General features: G+C 40.6%; 1 protein-coding gene and 1 pseudogene across 1 annotated transcript in view; one reads left to right on the forward strand and one right to left on the reverse strand.

Annotated features, from left to right (window-relative positions):
* Positions 1–161: 161 nt before the first annotated feature.
* Positions 162–17,221, forward strand: LOC140925684 (uncharacterized; annotated as a pseudogene).
* Positions 17,222–18,149: 928 nt separating this feature from the next.
* The window catches only part of LOC140927821 (uncharacterized), a 40,050-nt gene continuing 34,509 nt past the window's right edge, over positions 18,150–23,690 (reverse strand). Inside the window, exons 33-37 of the mRNA XM_073377503.1 lie at positions 22,743–22,887; positions 21,323–21,465; positions 19,919–19,997; positions 19,477–19,540; positions 18,150–18,428 (exon numbers count right to left, since the gene is read on the reverse strand). Coding sequence (XP_073233604.1) covers positions 18,407–18,428; positions 19,477–19,540; positions 19,919–19,997; positions 21,323–21,465; positions 22,743–22,887 — 453 coding nt within the window. The 3' untranslated portion in view covers positions 18,150–18,406. The remainder of the gene's footprint in view (positions 18,429–19,476; positions 19,541–19,918; positions 19,998–21,322; positions 21,466–22,742; positions 22,888–23,690) is intronic.

Consider the following 23,690-nt stretch of genomic DNA (forward strand, 5'->3'; position numbering starts at 1 on the left):
TAAACGGATTATTAAATAGCAAGTTTGTATCCATTAACAGACTTGAGCGGGCTGGTGTGAACTTAGATTAACAAAGAAGGAAATATTAAATAAACTCGTTCAGGGACTAGATTTTCATGTTCGAAAAGTTAACAAATGTAAGCGTATCAGCTGGCGTATCAATGCTTTACACGCCAGTAACGATTTCCTTTAACAGTAGAACTGAGCTCACACCAAAACTGTATAGTGAGTTGAGAGTACGGTTTTGCTTTGACCATAAGTGTTTGAGCTGGTCCAGATTTATACACGACGAACGAAGAGTCGGTAAGTAAAAATAATGTATCACGCGTTTTGAAGAAACTAAAACAAAGAAAATATATAACTTTACATCAATTAATCACAAGCATGAACAGAACACTCGCTACGCTTTCGATTCACCTTCATAGTTTTTTCACAATTTACTCAGCAGCGAGACAGTGATAATTACGGCAGCTATAAATGCGGAGGATTTCAATAATTTGAACAATTTCGCGCTACTGTAGACCATAGGTCTTTTCCTCAGGATACTGAAGTACATTTCGCTTAAAATACGTAGCATTAAGTTTGCTCTTTTTGAATTCAAATCTAAGGAAGCGACATTGATTAATCTTTTTATCATAATGAAATTTAAACATGATGCGATTTACCGGCCGCGTTTTCTTTTACTTAGTGGTTTAATAGAAACATGATTTAGAACATTTCTTCTTTCCTCTAGGCCTGGACCCTTTGTCGACGAAGTAATCATGTTATTGAAGATAATTCCTGTGTTGTTGCTGTCCTTAGTGAGCCACCCAAGATGCGTAAGTTCGAAATTCTTGTTTTCAGCTGAACGTCAGACCAATTTTGTCCCTCGTACGCCAGTCATTCCGAACAAAAAAACTGCGAAATATTCCGTTATTCTTCGTTTGAAAATCCACCAAAGACGATTTGTTTAATATCAAATGTTTCAACCAACGATTTCTCCTCGCAGATAAGCAACCTTATTTCAAAAGTCTTTAAAAAATCGATAACAGCAATACTAAGTAGCAGAGTGTGCCGACTTTGTCGGCTTTCTAGATCTTGGCAGAATTACATCGATGAAGTTTTTTGGATTTGGTTAATTATCTCTCCCTCGCTGAGAAGAGACTATTCTAGTTAACACATTCAAAGTTTTCGCTGAGTCTGAAAACTAGAGATCGATCTGACTTTCCCTAACTAAGACTAGAATCTGGTCTTTATTTTGGAAAAGAGAAAAATTTAAGAACGCTTTGCCTGAAACAAAACGAGAGCTGATAAACTTCAACTTTCTCAGTAAAAAACACAACCCCAAAAATCTACTCACACAAAGTGTGATTACGTGTCTCACTGAGTTGATAAGCTACTTCTGAGAAACTGGTTATGAAGCTCAAGAGCTCGTTCTCTATAACTCAAAACTGGTCAGCACTAAAGTCGTAATCGGGCGCTATATTGCGAACAAACCAATCACGCCCAGACACGGACATACAACACGCTTCTCAGCTACATTTGAACTTTTGTCCGAATCGAAAGCCCCGCAAAAGGGAACTATCGGCATGATGAGTTCCACAGTTTTTGGTTAAAACTAAGCTAATGTTATAACTAAGTATTCTCAGTCACCTTCTGTTGGAACTCTAAGAGAAAAGTATCATAGAATTCCATTCAATAAGAAAACAAAGCACGATCAATTTTTCGTCATTTTTAGGCAATACCGGATGGAGCTTAACTTAAAAACCTTGTCTCAATTTTTTCAGGTTGCAGTCCGTTTCTGTTCTGGCTATCGAAAGCCACAGACATCCTTGTAGTTGAGGTTTTGTTGTAGAGTAATTTTAAATTAAACGAAACTATTATTCATGGGTTATGTTTTAACACCAAAAAATCGGGACATCTCTTCTTCACGTTCCGTGACTCATGTCTAAACTGCAGATGTGCGTGATATTCGCTTAACGTCTGTGATTCACATCAAGATTTTTTTAAATATACACATTGCTTGAACAAATGGCAAATGAAAGTAAGTCACTCATTATGGCAGTAAAAACGTCATAAAATTCACCCATTCCACATCAACAACAGGGTTTTGTACATAATGCTTTTGTTTCCCCACTAAAATGCTCCACTTAACTGCCACGTTTTCCCACTATTGCTCAGTCACCAATCAGTAAGTCCTTAAATGTTCGGATACTCATACTCACCATACTATGCGGGATTGTTTTATAATTTTTTCTAAACATTTTGAGAGGGTTTATGGTTAACAAAAAGACCTATAAGCGTATGGAAACGATGTTTTCCATTTATTAACGAAATGAAAGCCCCCGAAAACTAGCCATAATCAATTGAAAAAACCTAACACTTGTCACAGATTTCTCACGGAACAGCTGAAACATTCCACAGCTAAAACATCACAAACACACATTCCATAACCAAAGAGTAATACTTCTCCGAAATTCCATCAAAAAACCAGCGTAGAATTCACACCAAACGTCATAGGATTCACGTATGTCACAGCATGAAAGTATCAAAGAAGCTACAGAATTCCAGAAACTCAAAGTCATGTAGCAGATTTTCTGCAGTCTGGTTTGTTTCAGTTTGTCCTAGGTCAAGTGGCTTCTTTTCAAACTGGCAAGTTCAACATGTCAGATAGTTTTCAAGACTGGAGCTGCAGCAGTGCCTGTTCACTACCTTCATACTGTCGTCTACCCCGCTGCACAAAAATTCGTTTCCCAGAAACATTCAGCGGATCAGGAAAGGTGAGTGTACTAGTAATATTTAATATTTATTCTTTAATATTAAAAATATTAAAGAATAAAGCGAGCGAGAAAATTAAGCGTGATTTTTTATATGGTTCCTCTTAAAATTGTGACAAAAATATTGGATTGCATCATCCAAACCAGAAGGAAATTGGAGCCAGTTTGTTTCTCTATCTGGAATCACCTCATCTTTCACTTCACGTATTACTAATATCCTGGTTTAATTTTGCTTTGAGGTCCGTGTGCACGTGTCATTAAGCCACGGTGAAAATTTTTCACGTGGCCACTCACCTGCTGCATTGTGGGTTCATTCTGTCAGCACACGTGGATTTGAAGCATGCGCACGTGAGGCAGGTGCTGGCTCAAATGGAACTGGGATCATAAACTGGATGGCTCTTCAAGATCACCCACAAGTGAAATATGGTAGCGTAACATTTGGCGAAATATGGACAACAGAAACCAAGTGTCAAAAAGTAACGTTTAAGCAGGTTTGACACCAAAGCTAAAATAAGAGGGAAAATAAGTGATCGTAGTTTCTTTTTTTTATTATTTCCCAGCTGAGGCAGCACTTATTTTTTGTGTTACCGTACTTCATGTAATCATCGATCCGATTCGGTCCTCCGTCTGTCTTAACATGATTTCTGTGTCCTCTGACCAATGTGTGTCCATCTATCAAGTCCTTACATCTTTATCCTTTTTTATTCATTAACTCATACTTCGAGTTGCCACCACTCCTACTACCTGCCAGGGCCGTTGGGAACCGGCAAGATTAACAGTTTAACGAAAATTTGACAGCAACTGTTAAAGGCCCTATTCTTTTTCTGGCCTTTGCGTTTCGAAATGCTACATTCAGGCCATCCACAGTGTACGTGAACGCCACCAATCGACACACTGGCACTGCTCTCACCTGACCAGTTGCCAGACGATTCCGCTTCACTCTCGGTCTCGTTCTCAGATTTGACCAAAAGAACCAGATACGATGGTATTCAAAGCAATGACATCACCAAGTTTTAAGATATCGAATAGAATTAAAAGATAAATGACTTCTTGGTGATTTCTTGACAATGCTGGCTTTGTCTAGCCGTCGGGCTGATACCTTCTCTACACAGAATTAGTTTTCAATTCTGATACCATTCACGATACTGTCTATAGCACCTTCGGAAGAAGAGCGCTTAAAAAGCGACTAGTTTAAAGCCAAGAGTAGCAAAATTTATCCCGTTCTGAAAGCCAGAAGTGCTACTTTCGAGGCATACAGGCGCTCTCCAAAGCAGGAAATCTTCTCAAACAGTAGTCAGCAAACTTCATCTCGAGACATGCTGCTTGGCCTCCTTTAACTAATTTACCAGAACCCAGTGTAAATTTCAATCTGCAAGGTAAATAGTAGACATCTTGAACTTCCCAAGTGTAGAGATATTTGATCTTTGTAAGGCTTTTAGACTGGTAAGCAGAAATGGTCTCTCACAAATTCGTTCAAAGATTGGTTGTCTATACTAAAAAGGTGCTTAGTATCATAAGGTATTTCTTCCATGAAAAAAAAGATGTTATCAATTCGACCACATCGTATCAGTTACCACAAACTGTAATGTGAGGCTTGGCTAAAGCAAAAAAAAGTGCGCTAGCTGTTCCCTATCCATAACACCCTTTTCGTTGATGTCAATGTAAAAGCTTCAAATTTCTGAAACCAACTTGAAACTTTGCTTGATTGACTTATGCAAAGCTTGCAGAAACTTGAGCCTTACCATCAGCCTGAAAAGACAAGTGTTACAATGACGCACTGGAGGTTGTGGAGCAGTTTGTGTACTTGAGATGAACGGTCCGAGATTTAAAGTCGATGAAAAGGTCTAGCGCAGAGTCAGATCAGTACGCACAGTGTGTGTACTAAAGAAAATCAAATAACACGGGAGAGCAAGGCACATTAGGTGCAACTTAATCAGCAGCGATATTACGAATTGGCCTCTTTAGTCCTGGCCGATGCTATTCAACCAGAGAATAATAGCTAGGTCGTGGAAATTGCCTCTGCCGCTTTTCCCAGTAGCTCCCGCTACAAATATTAATTCATGTTTTCCTTTATTCACTCGTTTATTCTTTTTACCAATTCCACTGCGATTTGATTTCTTCTCCAACGTCAAAAGCTTGTCTTATGATTTTGTCTCCATGGTAATAATAGTAGTATAGGAGGGATGTTTTAGGCCTCTTTTTTGGGCAGGAATCTCAATAACTTGGGCAGGAATAAATTAACTAGGTGACGTCATAGGCTATTGTCTTGATCTCATGAATAAAATGCGATGGATTCTCATTAACTTGCGGTGGAATCTCATTAAGTATATCCAGTTTGACGGGTTTATCAATGATGTCATGTTCTATTTTTAGATGGATAATGTCATGGTTGGTATAACCGGTTTGACAGGTTTTAGTTATTTTCGGAAGATGATGTCATATGTATTCCGGGGTACTATGATGTCATAGTTGTTTTGACTGGTTGACCGGAATTTGAAAGACGCTCATTGGCTGTCTCGTTTGACGAAGCATTCTAAACTTGTCTGTGACTTAAAATCACGGAGGCGTAATGTAATTATGCAAGTCCTATTTCCTGCTGCTGTGATTGTCCTAGTTCCGGTTCACTGACTTTTGGCGGGCAAATCGTGCATATTAATGAAGCAAAGACAAACTAGCTCTTTTTAGCACGAAATACAATGTTTTACTTACCCCTCTCCCTTTTCAATTTTATCTCTCTCCTCAATCCCTTCTCCACAATTTTATTATTTTCCCTCCTCAATGTTTTTATTCTCTCCTCCACAATTTTTATTATTTTCCCTCCTCCTCCTCATTTTTATTGTTTACCCTCCTCCTCCTCCTCCTCATTTTTATTGTTTTCCCTCCTCCTCCTCCTCATTTTTATTGTTTTCCCTTCTCCTCCTCCTCCTCCTCCTCCTCCTCCTCCACCTCCTCATTTTTATCGTTTTTCCACGAAAAGGCCAAAAGGCTAAAATCAGACCATCACATTTGAGTTTGGCCATATAGGCCTGATTTTAGCCTCTTGGCCTTTTCGAGGAAAAACGATAAAAATGAGGAGGTGGTGGTGGAGGAGGAGGAGGAGGAGGAGGAGGAGGAGAAAATGAGGAGGAGGAGGAGGAGGAGGAGGAGGGAAAACAATAAAAATGAGGAGGAGGAGGAGGAGGAGGAGGAGGAGGAAGGAAAACAATAAAAATGAGGAGGAGGAGGGAAAATAATAAAAATTGTGGAGGAGAGAATAAAAACATTGAGGAGGGAAAATAATAAAATTGTGGAGAAGGGATTGAGGAGAGAGATAAAATTGAAAAGGGAGAGGGGTAAGTAAAACATTGTATTTCGTGCTAAATTTTGCCCTCATTAATGTGCACGATTTGCCCGCCAAAAGTCAGTGAACCGGAACTAGGACAATCACAGCAGCAGGAAATAGGACTTGCATAATTACATTACGCCTCCGTGATTTTAAGTCACAGACAAGTTTAGAATGCTTCGTCAAACGAGACAGCCAATGAGCGTCTTTCAAATTCCGGTCAACCAATCAAAATAACTATGACATCATAGTACCCCGGAATACATATGACATCATCTTCCGAAAATAACTAAAACCTGTCAAACCGGTTATACCAACCATGACATTATCCATCTAAAAATAGAACATGACATCATTGATAAACCCGTCAAACTGGATATACTTAATGAGATTCCACCGCAAGTTAATGAGAATCCACCGCATTTTATTCATGAGATCAAGACAATAGCCTATGACGTCACCTAGTTAATTTATTCCTGCCCAAGTTATTGAGATTCCTGCCCAAAAAAGAGGCCTAAAACATCTCTCCTATACTACTAATAATAACCTGAATAACGACGATTTGCAAATATTCCAGAGCTTCGCTGCCAGACCCTTTGTGTTTGTCTCGGCGAAATACACTCGAGCTACAAAACCCAGTGACGCAGTGTATGTATGGTTGGAGAACGTCAGTTCCAGAGGTTTTGAGGTGTGCATAAGAGAATTCTCGCCATTTGATGGAAGACACGAAGATACAATTCTGGTAGGTGTGTATACGTAAGATATCGAGACATCAATCAGAGTTCCAATCATTCCACCTCATTATCAAAGCAATCACTATCATCATCGTTCTTAGCCTCACCACTATCATCGGCTCACTGTCAACATATCAACGTCATATGTCATCCTCTTCATCATCATCTTCTAAATTTCTTCGTCGGCATTATCGCCAATTCGTAATGTTATATTGGTGTTTTAGAAATCCAAAATGCAAACACCCATATAGACATTCACAAAGGAGAAATATAGTTGTTACACTTCAGCTTAAAATGCTAGTTACAAGAAATTGGAGATTGCAGTCTCTTGCCTTTTATATCATCACGTTTTCTTTTTTTCCTCTCAGGACTGGTTCGCCTTTTTGGGTAATGGTTTCAATTTGAATTTAACGATGACAGGAGAAGTTACTTTTCTCAACATTGGCAAACCGAAAGCATATGACAACTATGGATTCTGCCAAGTATTTCACTTTTCACTTTTATAACTTAACAGTTGGTTATCTCCAGATAAAGAAGTCATCTTGTTGAGTTTCGAACCAGTATTTCCAGGTTAAATTGTGAAATCAAAATGAAGTGTACATCCTGCAGTTCGAACATCAAAAATAGCAACAAATTACAGTCAATGTAGCTTTCCAAGGAAACTTTGTGCAAGGTTTACACTGTAAATCAGAAATGACAGAAAGAAATGTTTTTGCCTTAAAAATGAGGCCGTTTCGGTGAGCAAAATACAGTCCTATTTTATGGGTCTAATTTGGCTCCCTTAATCAACACAGTCCAATTACCCAGGGATTATTTGGACCCTACGTGGCTGAAATACGTCACAGTGTGGGTTGGAATAGGCTTAAATTGTGCTCAAATGGCTCCAGGAGAGGCGGAATCAGACTTTGGCCTGCAGGGCAGAGTTAGCATTTTGGGGCTGAAACAGATATTCTAAATTTTTAGTGTACTGTCTGAATCATATTTCTTCTGTTCGGGCAGTTTCAACACAAAAAGGAATTAGCACCACATGAAGTGTTCATATTTCACTCACTGTTATTACAGACTGTTCCTTTCAACACCACCTTCTACGCGTCACCTGTCGTCCTGGTTTCTGTTCATCACAATTACGACCGTAAAACGAACGTCATTCCAAAGAACAATATTGTCATCGCGTGGGTGAAGGTATAGTAGCCTGTAACGTAAATGATGTAATAGACCCCCAAAGAATTAGTCTTAATCAGTTTTAGGAGCCCAAGCAGCTGGGCGATTAATAGAAAGGAGGCGTTTAAAAAGAGAGAGACGTTTATTCTCACAACTATAAAAACTACACGAACCTAATATGCTTTCGGCAAATACATCACCTTAGTTTGTAAATAGCAGAAAGCTAAAGCTGTTTACATCAAAATGATGCACGAAACGGAATAAATAAAGCGAGGAAAAAAGCAAACGAAAAAGGTAAATGAAGTAAGAAACTGAATAAATAGAATGAGCGCTTTTGCACTGTTTCCCAATATTTTGAAGAAATAATTTTGGGAAGTGGTGGGAGGGGGGGTGGCGTCTGATAGTTGGGGGCGTTTAATACAAACTTGAAAGCGCAGGAGGGGCGTTAATTAAACTAGCGACGTTTATTTGAGAGAGGGCGTCTATTAGATCATTTTCGGGACACCTTTTCCAAATTTATAATGTAAGATCAATTCTAAAGTCTAGAGGAAACGTATGCAGTGCAAAATTACCTTGTCTTCAAGACTTCCGTTCTCTTTCAGGAAGTTGGCGTAAAATCCATGACGATATGTGTCAGAGACCTGAGTGGGATGGGCCAAAAACACGACCCTCTGACGGTCAGTTATGTTGTCACTGGAGGTGAGTGTTACACGTTGTACAAACTCCTCAGACAAAGAAAGATATATTCAAAAGAATGACCAAAAGAAGATGATACGTTGTTACTTTTAATGCCAAGAAATATGTTTTGAATTCCTTGCTTCTCAGACAGTGGGAGGCTGTCAGGTAATGACCGAATACGATGTAGATTCGAACCATCGATCTTTTGAATGATCTGAACGAACAAGTCCATTCAGAATGCATATATTTTCTTGTAAAGAGGCAATTATTTAGGCACTCAGAATAAGTTTCTGTGGTCCAAAAAGGGATCACAAACGTACGCTTTTACATCGCAACATAATTTTTTTTTTTCGGTTTGTTTTTCAGACCTTCATCCTTGCCTTAACGTCCACTGTCCATCGTTCGGAGTCTGCAACGCATATAGTGCTCATGAAACACGCTGTGTGTGTTTGGAAGACTGTCCCACCTATCAAGACCCAGTGTGCACTGCGAACGGAACAACATACGACAACAAATGCTGGCACGAGCTGAGCTACTGCAAGGGGCTGGACAATAACCTTGTGTATCACCTGGGAAGCTGTGAAGGTTAGTAAGAGACAACCTACAACGAAGAATTCTCCGTAGAGGCCTCGTTGTGCTGGGGTGAGTGAATACGAGAGTGCGCTGTCTCACTTAAATGTTTTAACTGACTTCTGTTCTTGAAAAATAGCGAGCGCGTCTCTGGAGAAAAGAGAAAAGACAGAGACGTGTTGCAAACACTGAAACAAACAAAAACGAAAACTAAGTATAATTATTAGAAGGTGAGACTTTGGTTATCTGGGCTAGAGCTACTGCACGAGCTCTTGTAAATTGCTTTTCTTTTTAACAGGTTTCCCAGTAGTTCGTGGCAGTGTGGACCTCCTTCGAGTCTCAAAATGGACAGATTCAACCTGCAAGACAGTGGATCTTCCGCGCTACCGCTTCTACCCGGATAAACAAGTTCATGTTCAAGTTTCTGTCAATCATATGAAATTGAATGACTCCGTCACCGTTCACGATGCTGTAACGTCATGGACTGAAGGGGTTAACACTCAAAATTTTACAATTTGCGTCATGCAGACAGGAAGGAACAGCGGCGAGAGCCTTAATCCCTTCGCGACTGTTGATTGGCTGGCTTACCAAGGAGCACCACCCGAGGGAATGACTGGAACTATTAAAATGCAGAAATGGTGGTCTGGGACAAAATGTGCACACGTAGCTTTCCCCAAGGTAGGAGGGCAGATAAATTATTAAACTAGAAATACGTGTTTCGCAGAATCTCTCGGGGGAGGCCAAAAAATGTCAGGGATGGGAAGGCGGGAGAGAAATGGCGTAAATAGTGTTACTGGGGAGGGTGGGTTTCAGCACTGGCTCAAATATAGGAAGGTGAGATGTACTTAATCTCCTTTTGGTTGGAGTAAATTTGAACCCAGTTCTCTGGCTTTAAAAAGGATCTTCTGGGATTTAAATGGGGTTGCTGTTGTTAAAGAAGCGTAGCCAATGTTGTACAGGTCCCTTGTTTTCCTCATTTGACCCTCCTGCATGTGTAATTATAGTCAAAAGGAAATGTGTGTGATGGTGGATAACTGCACGCTATATGCAGTTGCATTTGCTTAATAAAAGCTAACCATGCCGTCTCTAATATTAAGTGTAATAATTATCTGTGAAGTGTGTCAGTAGTAGCGAGTGGATGAAATTGTAGGAGGTAATGCTACAGTGAAAACAATAAGTAAATGCTGGTAATTGGAGAAAACAAATATTTATTGTTAAGAGACCTACGGCACACTTTGACAACTATTGTTTGTAACAGTAAGGTACAAACACAATCACTGAAATAGAAATTACATGTAGCACTGTCATTAAGGATGCAGTTCATGCGAATAATGACAGTGATCATGCCTTATAATTTTTGAATATGCAGGCCTTCATTGGCACTGAATCCCTGTAAAAGGTACCAAATCATTTATGCAAGTGTTCATAGTAGCTCATAGTTATTCGTGTACATGCATGCAAAAGCGAATTAGTATGAAATGTCCCCGTACAAGTCATGTTGAATGTGAACAGTTTCTCAATCCTCGACAATGCATGGGTTTGTTGCGCGACCGTTCTTTCTTGCGCCCATTACTTCCAAGCGCCTGCTACGCAGGCCACATGGTTGCCAGAGTCATAGTTTTCGGCGAAATTCCCAGACTGACAGTCACATGTACAGTTCCCCTGACCAGATGACTGGACAACTTGTCTGGATAATGACTTGCAAACTCCCCTCACAGCCATCCTCTCCGCCTATTTATGATATGAATTTGCCATGAATGTAAAGTGCCGCATGGATTGATCTCATAGGAAACGCTATATCTGTTTAATTTCTTTACACAATATTCTGTCCATGGAATATAATTAACTTCTGTGAATGTCACCTCCTTCTGACTCATTTCAAAGAGTTAAAATCGCCCTGACTCATACTGAAATTCCCTGATTTGTTAAATTGTCCCTCAGAGGGAAAAGAATGAAGTTTCCTGGCTTGGCAACCATGTCACACACTAATAGTCTGAGGAGATCCGAAATAATATTTATAGGATCAGGCCAGAAATAATTTTTCGTTATGTTTGACTTAAAAGACCCAGCTGTGTTGATGTATAAGGTTGCTACATGCTGTACATATATATCACATTTTACTTGAATGGTTCTGGGGACGTGAATGTAATGAAAATTGTAAACGGTACACGCGCTTTGAGCGCGACGGGATTATAAACTCGCTTCGCTCCTGGCCTTCGGCCGCTCGCTTCGCGAGAATCAATACTTTTACTATACTACAATTAGCGAATCTAGCTTACAAAGCTTGTCTAAAAGAGTTATTTGATCTCTGAATTACGTCAAATGCTTGCGCTAGTCTAATAGTATAGTTCTAACGGTGACTGTGTTCTTTTGCCCAACGGTGAAAGAACTAATATGCAAGGAGGCTTAAGTAAGCGTTAACTTGAGAACCACGACCTATTGCCGAGGATCGAAGGCAACTGACACTGATTACGAGTTTGATTCTTCGTTTTAATGAGCTACGAACAGAGTCGTTTGGTGTTGTTAACTTCACTTAATTAAATGAAAGCATAAAAAAGCAGCGTGTGTATTTTAAGGCGGCACATTTCTAATCACTTGGCGTCCTTAAACTCACGCAGAACAAGTTTAAAGAGACGCCTGTTGTTCTCGTGACCGCGGAAAAACTGAAGAAGGAAGAACTGGAAAGGAGTATGATGCATCCCTAATATGGACAGAAGATCCAAATAAGGACTCATTTAAAGTCTGTCTCCGTGAAATGCAAAACTTTGACGGGAAACATGAAGACATTAACGTGGTACGTACTCTTTTTATCCCAACTATATACAGACGTATCTTATGGACCCATGGTGGTTTGGCTAATGGCTGTAGAGCATAAAATGGATTTTGGAATAAAACAGAGATTCGCGATAATTTGGAGGAAGGCAATATTAAAGTGCAGATAGCATAAGTATATCGAAAAAGCAAAACTGAGGAAATTTTCATTTTTTTTATCCCTGAGCCTTATAAAAAATGTGCCTTTTAAAATGTCTTGCTGGTTGAAAAACAAAGGAATTCTGAACACACACAAACAGTGTTAAGCCAATGACGAGCGAGCACGGGATGATTCGCAACGACGATTTTTTGCGCAACACTGCGTGGCAATATTTGTTTCAGATTGTGACATTGTCCTAACATATTTTGTGCAACATCGCCTTACGAAAACGGAAATAACGTATAAGCAGCTTATCAGAATTCGAAATACAAAGAGAAAAAACTAGTGCCAAGTTTGATTTACTTTATTCCTAATAATTATATTACACAGTTCATGCAACACAAGAAAGGTGACACTCTAAACCTGTTCCTGTTGTTTTTTCTTTATTATAATTTTCTTACAGAGCTGGTTGGCATTTGTCCAGTTAAACAAACCGTTCTTTACCGAGCACAACTCTGTTGGATTTCCGAACACAAAGCCACCAAAAGATGAAAAGAACAACGCTTACTGCCAGGTTAGTAAGGAATAAGATTACTTTGACCGCAAAGAAAAAGAAGACGCTGTGGGAGCGTATATTTGGGCGTTGACGTACTGGGCATGCGTGAAGTTTTTTATGTGTATTAGTGATGTGTGAGTAGTGCAGTAGCGTTGTATATTTTAGGGGTTGGTTGAGATGCGTGAAGTGAAAGGCGTGGAGTTATACTGGACGTGAATCGGTAGGATAGTGCCTGTATTTGTTAATCAGTGAATCTTGTTTCTCGTAGAACTTAATATGAAGTAATAAAAAATAATTACTTTGGGAGGCAAAAGTGATTTTGTGTTGCAGTGAGGTGGTTAAGGAATTGCTAATGTGGCTATGAAGGGATAGTGTAGTTAGAGTGTGTTGAAATGAAGTTGTGGTTGTGAAAAGTCTTATCAATAGTCCAAACCATACTTGTATTTATTTTAAATGTTGTTAGGCTTTCTATTTAGGATTGTTTTTCGCTTATTTTTGATAATATTTGTACGGAGAGAACATGGATAAGGCCAAAAGTTCATTTAATATAGAGAAGAGGGTACGAAGATGTTGAGGGGGGTGGGGGCTGAGAGTTTTTGTGTGTGCTCGGGGGCTTTGAAAAATCGGTGAGGTCTAGGGGAGGGCGTATAATCTGGCTATAGAACGAAGGGCCTGATTACATGAGCTGGGCTGCCTCCTTTTGCAGAGATCCCGGCACCTTAGTTAAACGCAACAAAAATCAACTTTGCGATTATATGACAACCGAGCTAGCCCAGTTAGCTAGGATCCCGGGTGGAAATTTTCCAAGTAATCACGCTTGCCAGGCGGCCCGGCGAATGAACCAGCGAGAAACAGGACAGCGGGTAACACCGTTAATGCGCATTGCTTCCCCCACTCATGAGATCAGGCCCTTAGTGTAAGTTGTACTGTCACGTAGTTTCATGTGAAAGCTGTGCAATTTGCCGCTCTCGTGGTTCGTGTATGAGAGAATACGACTTAATCTAATTTACCCAAGGGTTTTAAAAATAGAACGCGGTTTGCACGTCAAGATATTGGAGTCTGTCCCTTTTACGGTGCGACCGTGAAAGAATGCAACTTTTTACGAGGTCTTTTTGCTCGATAGGACTTTAAGAAATCACGTCCTTTCCGAAAATATGCAATGAAATTATGCATCACTCAATGTTACCCTTAATTATCTCATGCACGAGAACATGGAATTTTGCGTGACATCATCTTCGGCGCTCCACGACTGAGAGCAAAAACATTGTCAAACACTTGGCAATAAGCCAAACCATTCACACCGTGCGCGGAAAATTTAAATTATTCAATAGTTTGTTTCACTCAGTGTACCTTGTTTTTCCAAAACGTTTGTTTTCTATTGTCGATTTGTTTGCCGTACGTTATCTGTGGGTCGTATGTAACGAAGATAAATGCTGTGTCGTGACACAGCGCGCGGCAGACATTTGCGTCGCTTGGCTTGTTTACGTTCGCACGTATTGCGTGCCTATTGCAACTTTGAATCAAACCAACCGAACTGAACAGGCCATTTCCGAGTTCCAGAAAATCTCACTTTCAAAACGAGGCTAAGTGCGAAACCTTTGTTGTGAAAATGAGTTTTATTTGCATCATAATTAAAAAGTCATTTTCATATCAATGGCTTCGCACTTAGCCTCGCTTTGAAAGTGAGATTTTTTGGAACTCGGAAATGGCCTACTCGATTACTCTATTTGGGCGACACCCATTCATTAAACTAAGGTCTTACTTATAACTGTAAACAAGTTTGCTTTAATTGACAGTTTGTGAAGTTTGAAAGAACTTACAAGACAACACCCTCGGTGTTACTTACAGCAAATCACAGCAGCACAGCTCCAGGAAACTCCGCACCAATTCACAACGGGATTACAACATGGATCGAGGTAACAAAAAATAGTGTATAGAGCAAAAGGGAAAGAAAAGGCGACTCTCAGTCTCACATGCATGTCTGCTTCGATAGGATAATGACTTGATCTAGTGTTACCTCATTAAGAAAAGGTTTGTTTTTATGCCTGTGAACATGTGCTTGTGACCTATGTGTTAACGAGCTGGGTTGCTCACCATTTACACAAACCAACCGGGTGGAAATCTTGTGCATAGACAAAAAACTATAAAATGTCTCGTGGTGGAAGAACAACCCGCCACAAATTATATCCAAACAGTATATATGAACGGAGTAAAAGGAGAAGAAAAATTGCTTCGCCTCAAACCACAGCCCACGTCTTCTGAAGAGTCCGGTCAAACGGAATGGCCCAGACTATTCGACTTCCAATCCTCATGTCCGGTTTCCCATGTAAAGGGTAAGTACCCCAGATCAACACAAGGAAATGAATTGAGTTTTCATAGCTTGCTCCAATTCTTACTTGCAGAACATGAACGCATCCGTGTTCAGGGTGTGTGTGAAGGAGTTGTACGAGACCAGATATGATCCCGTGTCAGTGAATTATGCGGTATTTACAGGTCAGTAGATCAAGAGTGAAAAAGTGACCTATGAACAATTCAGTGCAGCAAGATATCATTGAATTTGTAGCGGTTTTCGTCGTGCAGCGGCACATACATTAAGTGCAAAGATGTCTTATGTACTTAGTAATGAATCATCCTCTGGTTTTAAAAGCTTTAAACCAAACGTGACCGTTGTGACTATCGAATATGCTTCTTTGTTAGTCTGGGTATAACTGAGAGCGTTAGCCCACAGACATTAGCTAAAAGCCGCAGTCGTCAGGTGTGACCTCTGCTTAACTAAATGTGACCATTCTTATGATGGATGAAGTCCTCAGGAAGTTGGACACAACTCAAAGTATTAGCCTACTACCATACGCTGCAAAGTAATTTTATCAACTTTACATCTCCACAGATATCTGTGATCCTGGATGGAGCTATTTCAATGGATTCTGCTATTTGACGAGTGAAAAATGCGTCAATTGGACAACAGCTGTTACCAAATGTCGACAGGGAAACTCGGTCCTTGTTGATGTGGCCAACGATGAGGAAAACGTTTACATTCAACGTCTTCATAACGGAGAAAAATCCTGGTTGGGCTTGAATGACATCTCCACAGAGGGCAACTTTACTTGGGCGGATCGCGGTGAGGGGAACTTTTCAAATTGGGCGAAGAATCAGCCAAATAACTTTAATGAAGAGGACTGCGTGCATGCTCTTGGTGTGAAATACAACTATGAATGGAATGATGTGAATTGTAGTGACTGTCATCAGTACACCTGCCAGAAAGGTAGGAAGAATTTATAATGGCATAGCGTTTTTTTCGTCTTGTTCGGAGTTTTCAGTTGTAACTGTTTCCAGTCGCAGATTTTGCTTATGTTTGATGGTAAGAACGTTTCTAAAGTTCTGGCTAAAAACTCACCGAAAAAAAGCATCTTGACCTGTATGGTACACTTATGGTATATTAAGACAGCTTATACTTCATCTCTAACAATGTCACACGAGAAAGGAGTAGGACTTACACTGTAAAGGTGCCGAACTAATATTGTCATTTACTTTGAACTTAATTTACTTATAAGGAAACAGAGTTAGCTTGTACTTCAAGGTGTTCAAACACTGAGAACGGCGCAAAGAGAAAGGAAGAGTAAGGTGCAGGGTGTGGGGTGTAGTTCGCGCCGCTCTCAAGTATCTAACTGCGTGGAAGAGGCAAACATAGAGTCAACTTTGGCCCGATCGAATACCTCCACCCTCCACACTGTTTTTAGAAATACACGATGTGTGCGTTGGATTCGAATTTACTGATTTATCTTCTTTTAATTAGATTTCAATGAATGTGAAAGGAAGACCCACTCTTGTCATCCCCTTGCCAAATGTTCCAATGAACGTGGATCCTATTCATGCAAATGTAGGACTGGTTACCTTGGAAATGGATTTAACTGTCGATATCCATTCCGAAGATCCTGTTCTGAGATCAAGAAATACATTAGCAGTGTCAGCAAATACTATAAGATTGACCCAGATGGCGATGGAGGACTGGCACCATTCATAGTGTACTGTGACATGACAGATAAGAAGGGTGTTGGCGTGACAGTCATCAGTCACGACAGTGAGAGCAGGACAAATGTGAGAGGATATGAAGATAAAGGCAGTTACAAACGTGACATTCATTACAAAGGAGCGAGTCTGTCTCAGCTGGCCAGTCTCACCAGTGTCTCTTCACACTGTGAACAGTTCATCAAGTACGAGTGCTACCACTCAGGTCTCTGGTTTAACAGTCCATACGGATGGTGGGTGTCGCGTGATTCTTCTAAGATGACATATTGGGGTGGAGCGTCTCCTGGAAGTGGTAAGTGCGCATGCGGGATGAACAACTCATGCGCAGCAAGAAAACGCTGTAACTGTGATGCGAATGACCAAGTATGGCGTGAAGACAGCGGTTTCCTGACTGACAAGACAAAGCTTCCAGTGAAACAACTCAGGTTTGGTGATACTGGTGATAAGCGATATAACGAGAACGGTTACCACACTCTGGGAAAATTTAAGTGCTATGGCACAGCATAAAGTCGTACTGACTACAATACAAAGGCAAACCTGTTAGAATTAATCAGACTAGTTTTTAGTTCAATCACATGTGATCTTGAATCAGTATTTAAGGGTCAAAAAATGTAATAGAACCTTCCAATCTGTTGTTGAGGAACAGTAGCATTAAAAGAGGTATTTGCGTTTAAGACTTAGTTCATTCCTTTACCGGACTCAAACTAAATAGCTGTACAGGAGTATTTAAACATGCCCCTTTTGCTTCCCGCGCAGCCCACTGGTCGCTTTTGTTCGGCAGTTGCTTAGATTTGTTGATAAAATTTACCAACGAAAAGTACCATGCACATCCAGCAACCTCCTGGGCAATGGAACTTTTTAAAAAAGAATTCAAATGTTAAAAATTCCCATCCCGCGGGGTCAAAATTGGTTTTCAAATTGCTTCGCGAAAAAATGAAAACGCCGTGAGTAAAACTGCATCACTGCATCTGTATCGAGCATGATCTTTGCTGAGCATGCACTGCATAAAGCTCCAGTTTCGAACCCAGGCCTTAAAGCCGTGTGCTTGGTACAGTGAGCTCAGTTTTGACCATCGGTTTATTAACAGACGGATGCTCGCACTCGAAAAAAACTAGTTTGACAAGACAATACAAGATTGACTAGTCCAAAAGTTCGGGCTGCGGCGACTTCGAAGGTTTGACGTGATTCAGGCAGAGCCTCCTTTTCTCCCTGCTCGCAGGGTCAAAATCCGGGTAGTACGATAAAATCTCGCACAGTGAACTGGTACGGTGTTATGTTCATGATATAATTCTCCCTCCTCACCAGTGATGAATCAGTCTCTTTTAATGAGTCTTTTTTATCCCGCAATAAAATAGACGGACCAGGAACACCACCGCAACAATAGCTAACCAATTTGCTTGGTGGCGTTTGATTGAAAAAAGGTACAAGAACACGCTTTCACAATATCATCATCTTTTTGATAACTCCTCAACACAAGAGTAAAATACCAAGATCTAAAAGTTTCTTCATCGTTAGGAAAAGGTGTTAAGCGGGCTACATTTAAAAATAAATTATTAAAAGCAAAACGTTCTGCGTCCGATGATAGAAATAGAGTAAATATAACTTGTCTTCACCAATTTTCCCTGGAAGCACAACCTATATTTAATCCGTCATGAGGATGACTTAGCTGACTTGAGGAGAAAAACGGTGAAGTTACCCTTGGAACGCCATTATGCTGAAAGGATAGAAAAAAATAAGGGGAGTATAAGGATAATAGAATGAGTAAAACACGAGACACAGGGACTAGAAATCAAAGAAGCCCTGTGCTCTCCTTTTTTAAAGACATAACCATGAACACGTTAACAAATATTCCAGTTATGTTGAAAAGTACTTTCTAACAGGATTGGGGCTTTGCGTTTGTCTTTGGCCACGTATGAAGACGACAAAAAAAATGGGTAAACAAATTATCGCGGTGAATCGGACAAAATCACTAAAAGCAAACTTTTGGCTTTCCTTCCGCGTAATTACCCCAAAATAGCCCTCTTCATGCTGTGGGAACCCTTTGCGTTAAAAGGAAAGTACTTCCTAATAATATTTCTACTTTTAAACCTCTCCGGGCCCTCTTTTTGCCAGACTCTTTTGGGAGCCAAACGTTTTCATCCAGCTGGGTCGATAGACTCTGATGACTTACGCCAAGCCTAAGGCCTAAACGAGTAAAAGTAATTTCGATCTACGCTATCCAGCTAACCTTAGATAATAGAGTGGATTGGTTTTGAAACCCATCAGACTCCTTTGTTATATGTTTTGGTGGACCTGATGGTGCACAGCGTTCGATAGCATTTATTTTGATCTTCTTGACCAATAAAAACGTCGCATAAATTTATTCACAATTTTTGAACAGAAAGCAAAGGATTGTGCACCGTCAGGGAGCTTCCAACAGCAACTGCAGCAGTAGGGATCATTTTATGTTTCTGGGAAACTGCCCACCTACCCCTCCACTAAGCCAACATTTTGCCCTAAGTGAGAGGTAAGTGTTAATGTTGGCCTAGGGGAGGGGTGGGTAGGCAGTTTTCCAGAAACGTAAAATGATCTCTTTGATCTTTGCCGCCTTTTATAACCAGTCTCCTCTACGAGCTATGAGCTAACGTATTGAATCCTCCGAGTCAATTTTAGTGACAGGCCAATTTCATGTCAGCTTCAGGAAGGAGTACCAAGGATTGACCATTTCAGTTGTTTCATGTTGAAGGCTCAGACGAAGGGTTCGGTAATTTAATTCAACTTACTTCGCAATAGCCTTTTGTTCAGTATCTCCGCACTTTAGCAGTTCCTCTTGAAAAACGGAATGCCCTGATAAAAAAGTAAGTTAAAATATAGTTACCATTATACCATCAGTTTTTCCCGGAACAAACCCACCAACCATGAGAGGTTTGTGATACGCCAATCACTATTAACCACGGTGGTACTAATAGTCCCACTCAGTAAATTGACACCATCGCCAGATAAAGAACAGCAGTACACGATCGAAACGCCGCGATCAATAAGTAAGTGGCTATCGAGAGACAAGTGATAAACGATAACACAAACACGACGAATAAATCTTTCTCACGACACTGAACTGTTCTTGTCAAACGAAAAACTTAATCTACATTCGCTTTTAATTTACACACCAGTCCAAACCATTTTGGTTTAAAAGCCTACATCCGTTCCACTTAAAACATTTCTTACCTTCGGGACTCCTTGACTTGTAAACTTGATTAATCTGGCGCAAAAACTCCGAGAACAACGTCATGAGAGCAGTTTCATTCTGGGATAAGAAGAAAAAACACAATAATTTACACGTGTGGCCTCTAGCCTTGGTATTTATTTTTCGTTTTACCATTTACCTCAAACAAGCCACGACGCCTTTTGTCTGAGGGATATGAAAACTTTGCTTATGTGGCGCTTTTACAACACACGTTTAAGCAGAAGCTCAAGCACAAGAATCTGAAAACCATCTATTTTTCCTCTCCTGACGCTTAGTCGATGGTAAATTGTTAGATTGCCAGGGGCCATTTACACGGGCGAATTAATTGTTGCGCGACATGGGTAGCAGTATTTGCGGATCAGAGAGTTAAGTACGATCTGTCTGCGATTTTGTGAACAACGTACCGTGATGAGGCAAATGACTGGACAACAGCACGTGTCCTCTTTACATTAACTAATACTAATCAGTTGCTTGTAATAAATTATGGAGGACAGAAAACTGACATTTGCATACGATTGTCGCTGTGAAGTTACACTAAATGAAAAAATCTAATCTGAACTAAACAAAACTAAAACTACACTCACTTTGGGGCAACTTGGATTTGACAATCCGGCAAATAACGCTGAAATCGCTGTTTACACTGTTTACACGCGTGATTTGGGAGTTGCAGCTCGATGCCAACCGTTGTCGCGCGATAAAATCGTGGGCAGTAGTTACGTTGCAGTAGTTTGCGTTTTGAGAGAGACCTCGCTAGCAAGTTAAGGTGGCTGAAAACAGTTTTGCCCGCGTGTGTTTTAAATTAGACAAACAAACCTGGCGGCGAAAAAAGCAATGGTATACAGAAGACGATTTCTCAAAATCTGCTCATTAAAACTTTGTGATATTTGGCAGAATTTTAACTTTTATCGTATTTTAAATAATGAGAACTTTAAAATGGAAGTTGAACTGACGAATTTTGTGACACATTTAATAATTACAGTACAATTATATTATTGTTTATCTAAAAACCCCTCTGTTAAAATTTGATCAAATAAGTTTCAAATAGTAATGTTTAATTATAGTAAGCTGTGTGCAAGTTTATAAGAAAATCTAATGAGCGAATTTTATGTAAACTGAGTAAAAGTGAAATTTTAAGGTTGTATTCAGTCGTTCATGTTGCCATGGAAACTACAAAAACGTCAAATTTTACCTGTCAGTCAAAATCTTTCATCAGTATATTTTTCACTTGCCAGGTTTCAGCTTGTGAGCTGCAACCTTTCACTTGCCATAATTTGGCAAATGACCTATACTCAGAAACTGCCAAAACTGTGTTCAGCCACCTTAAATCTGTCATCAATACTGCACATGCTTCAAATGAATGAAAATTTCTATTTAAAGCTGCGTACCTCGTTAACACCCTCCCAGCTGTCCCAGTCGGAAAACCCATCACCGTCGGCGCCTAGCTCTGGACTGGGTAGCCGTGTAGTGCCTCGACTGCTCTCGTGAGAGGTGTCCAAGGCTACTGATTCCTGCATTAAACGGCCGGTGTCTAAAAACAACAACACAAAACAGTTTAGGCCAGTTTAATATCCAGTTAAGGAGACACTGTAACCGAGTCGTTGACCCGTCGTCATTTAAAGAAGAACATTCAAACCCCTCGTTAGCGAACTTCTAAAATACGGACACCGCCTTGTTACCGACGGTTTTCTTGGTGCCAAAGATACCAAACTTCCTACAATTTCTATCTCTTTAAAACGAACCCCTCAATAATGTGGACACTGGGCATTGCCCATTGGTTGCCCCAACAAGAGGGTTTGGCTGCTGTTGAACGACCTTAGTTACAGCACAGCCGGACTGGATTCAAGGAACTTCAATGCCAGTAGAAAAAGGAAAAAAACAGAAAAGGAAATATGGAATAGCTCCCGCGCGTTATAAGTTAAGGTCACACTCTCATGAAAACTGAGATCAAGTTGACAAACCGCACTGGGGTCTCACTATTTACATTGATGCACATCGTATGAGCTTTGTTGACTAATTGCCATTCACGCGCCTTCTTTGTGGGATTCTTGTATTCACTTTCTATTGTTACATAATTTTAAGCAAGTTTATCGGGCCTTTTAGTCAATAATGACCATTTTCTATGCAACAAAATTGTGCTTAATTGTGTGAAGTAGTCCCGTAAACAAGAAGTCTTGTTAAGAACATCTTTTTAAGCGTTTTTCTCACAGCCAATAAATACAATAAGTGCAGGTTTCAAATGGCGAACACAAGACTTCTGGAGGAACCAATGGGTTCGCTTCTTACTTCGTAGACCAGGCCACGGTTGTTCAAAGGCTGGATAGACGCTATCCACCGGATAAATCTCTATCCAGTGGATAGTGCAATTAGTTTCACGAATACTTACGCGCTGGAAAATGATTAATCGGGTGCATAGCGCTATCCAACGTTTGAACAACCGGGGCCAGTACAGTCATTTAACAGGACAATGTATCAAAAACACCAATACAGGCAAAAGAACAAGTACAAACAGTGAGGAGTGTTGGATCTTGTGTTGACCCCGACCAGTAAAAATCATGAATACCAGGTACAAAAAAAAATAGAGGTTTGTACATTACAGGTTTCTTATATAGGTCAGTTTCTGTTCATAATCGCGTGCTCGGGCTTTTCGGTGTTTCGTACATTTCTTTATGCGCCCCACCCACCAATGAACTAACTCTCTTCCAGGAGCCCCCTGCTCCTGCCGCCTCAGCCTGAGTCTCCCATATCTTATTGGTATTACAGGCACTGCTTGTGGATGACCCCAATGAGAATACAGTATATACTGACCTGGATCATCTTCATCTTCTCCTGTTATAACCAGCTCCTCAGCTGGACTGGCGGGGATATCATTGGACAAAATCAATAAGTCGGGCGTATCATTCAATCTGTTACTACCCTCCTCCTCGCTCATTAAACGAACAAGGTCAGGTTCCTGTCAACATCACAAACAAAACTCAGCTAACACATAAGGCAAAGAGAAAACTCAGTCACATACGATGTGGCACGCAAACGGCAAAGTCGCGGGATGGCCATTTTCTCCTCTCGCGCGTTTCGCTCGACGGTCTAAAGGTGATGTTACATGGGACGATACGCAACGACGATTTTTAGCACAACACAGCGTTGCAATGTTGGAACAATGTTGGAACAACTCGAAACAACGTCGCAATAATGTTGCAACGGTGTGTTGCGCTAAGCATCGTCGTTGAGAATCGTCTCGTGTAATATCACCTTAAGAAAAGGGGTGTTTCTTGGTGTTGCGGAAACTATTGTTGGTTAGGTACTGAGTTGTGGTGTGGGTTTGTTCAGTGCCTTTTCAGTCTTTTGTATGACGTCATTTGGTGATTGGACCCTTCTTCCACACCAAGAGACTATTGAAAAAGAGAGTCTGCTCGCGGTCTACATGTGGAGGTGCGGTGTTCCTTTTTTATCTGTTGCTTTAATGGAGATTCGGGGGGGGGGGGGGGGAATACGTTAAGTGCCCCAGACTCGACTCTACCCTTGGACCACACTCACGGCATGATGCACAACGTACTGAGCTTAGAAGTTACTATCTTTCATGAGTAACAACCGCGGAGGACGCTTTTGACGAAGCCACCCTTTAAGATTACAGGACGCGCCTCACAAAAACAGCGACCTCAGTCATCTAGCTACGTCGAACAAACGCTCTTGTGAGAAATGGAAATGACGTCAAACAGGCCCGCGATAATGATTTCATAACCCCCTGCTGGTGAGATC

This window comes from Porites lutea, chromosome 2 (genome assembly GCF_958299795.1).
Source record: "Porites lutea chromosome 2, jaPorLute2.1, whole genome shotgun sequence".
NCBI lineage: Eukaryota > Metazoa > Cnidaria > Anthozoa > Scleractinia > Poritidae > Porites > Porites lutea.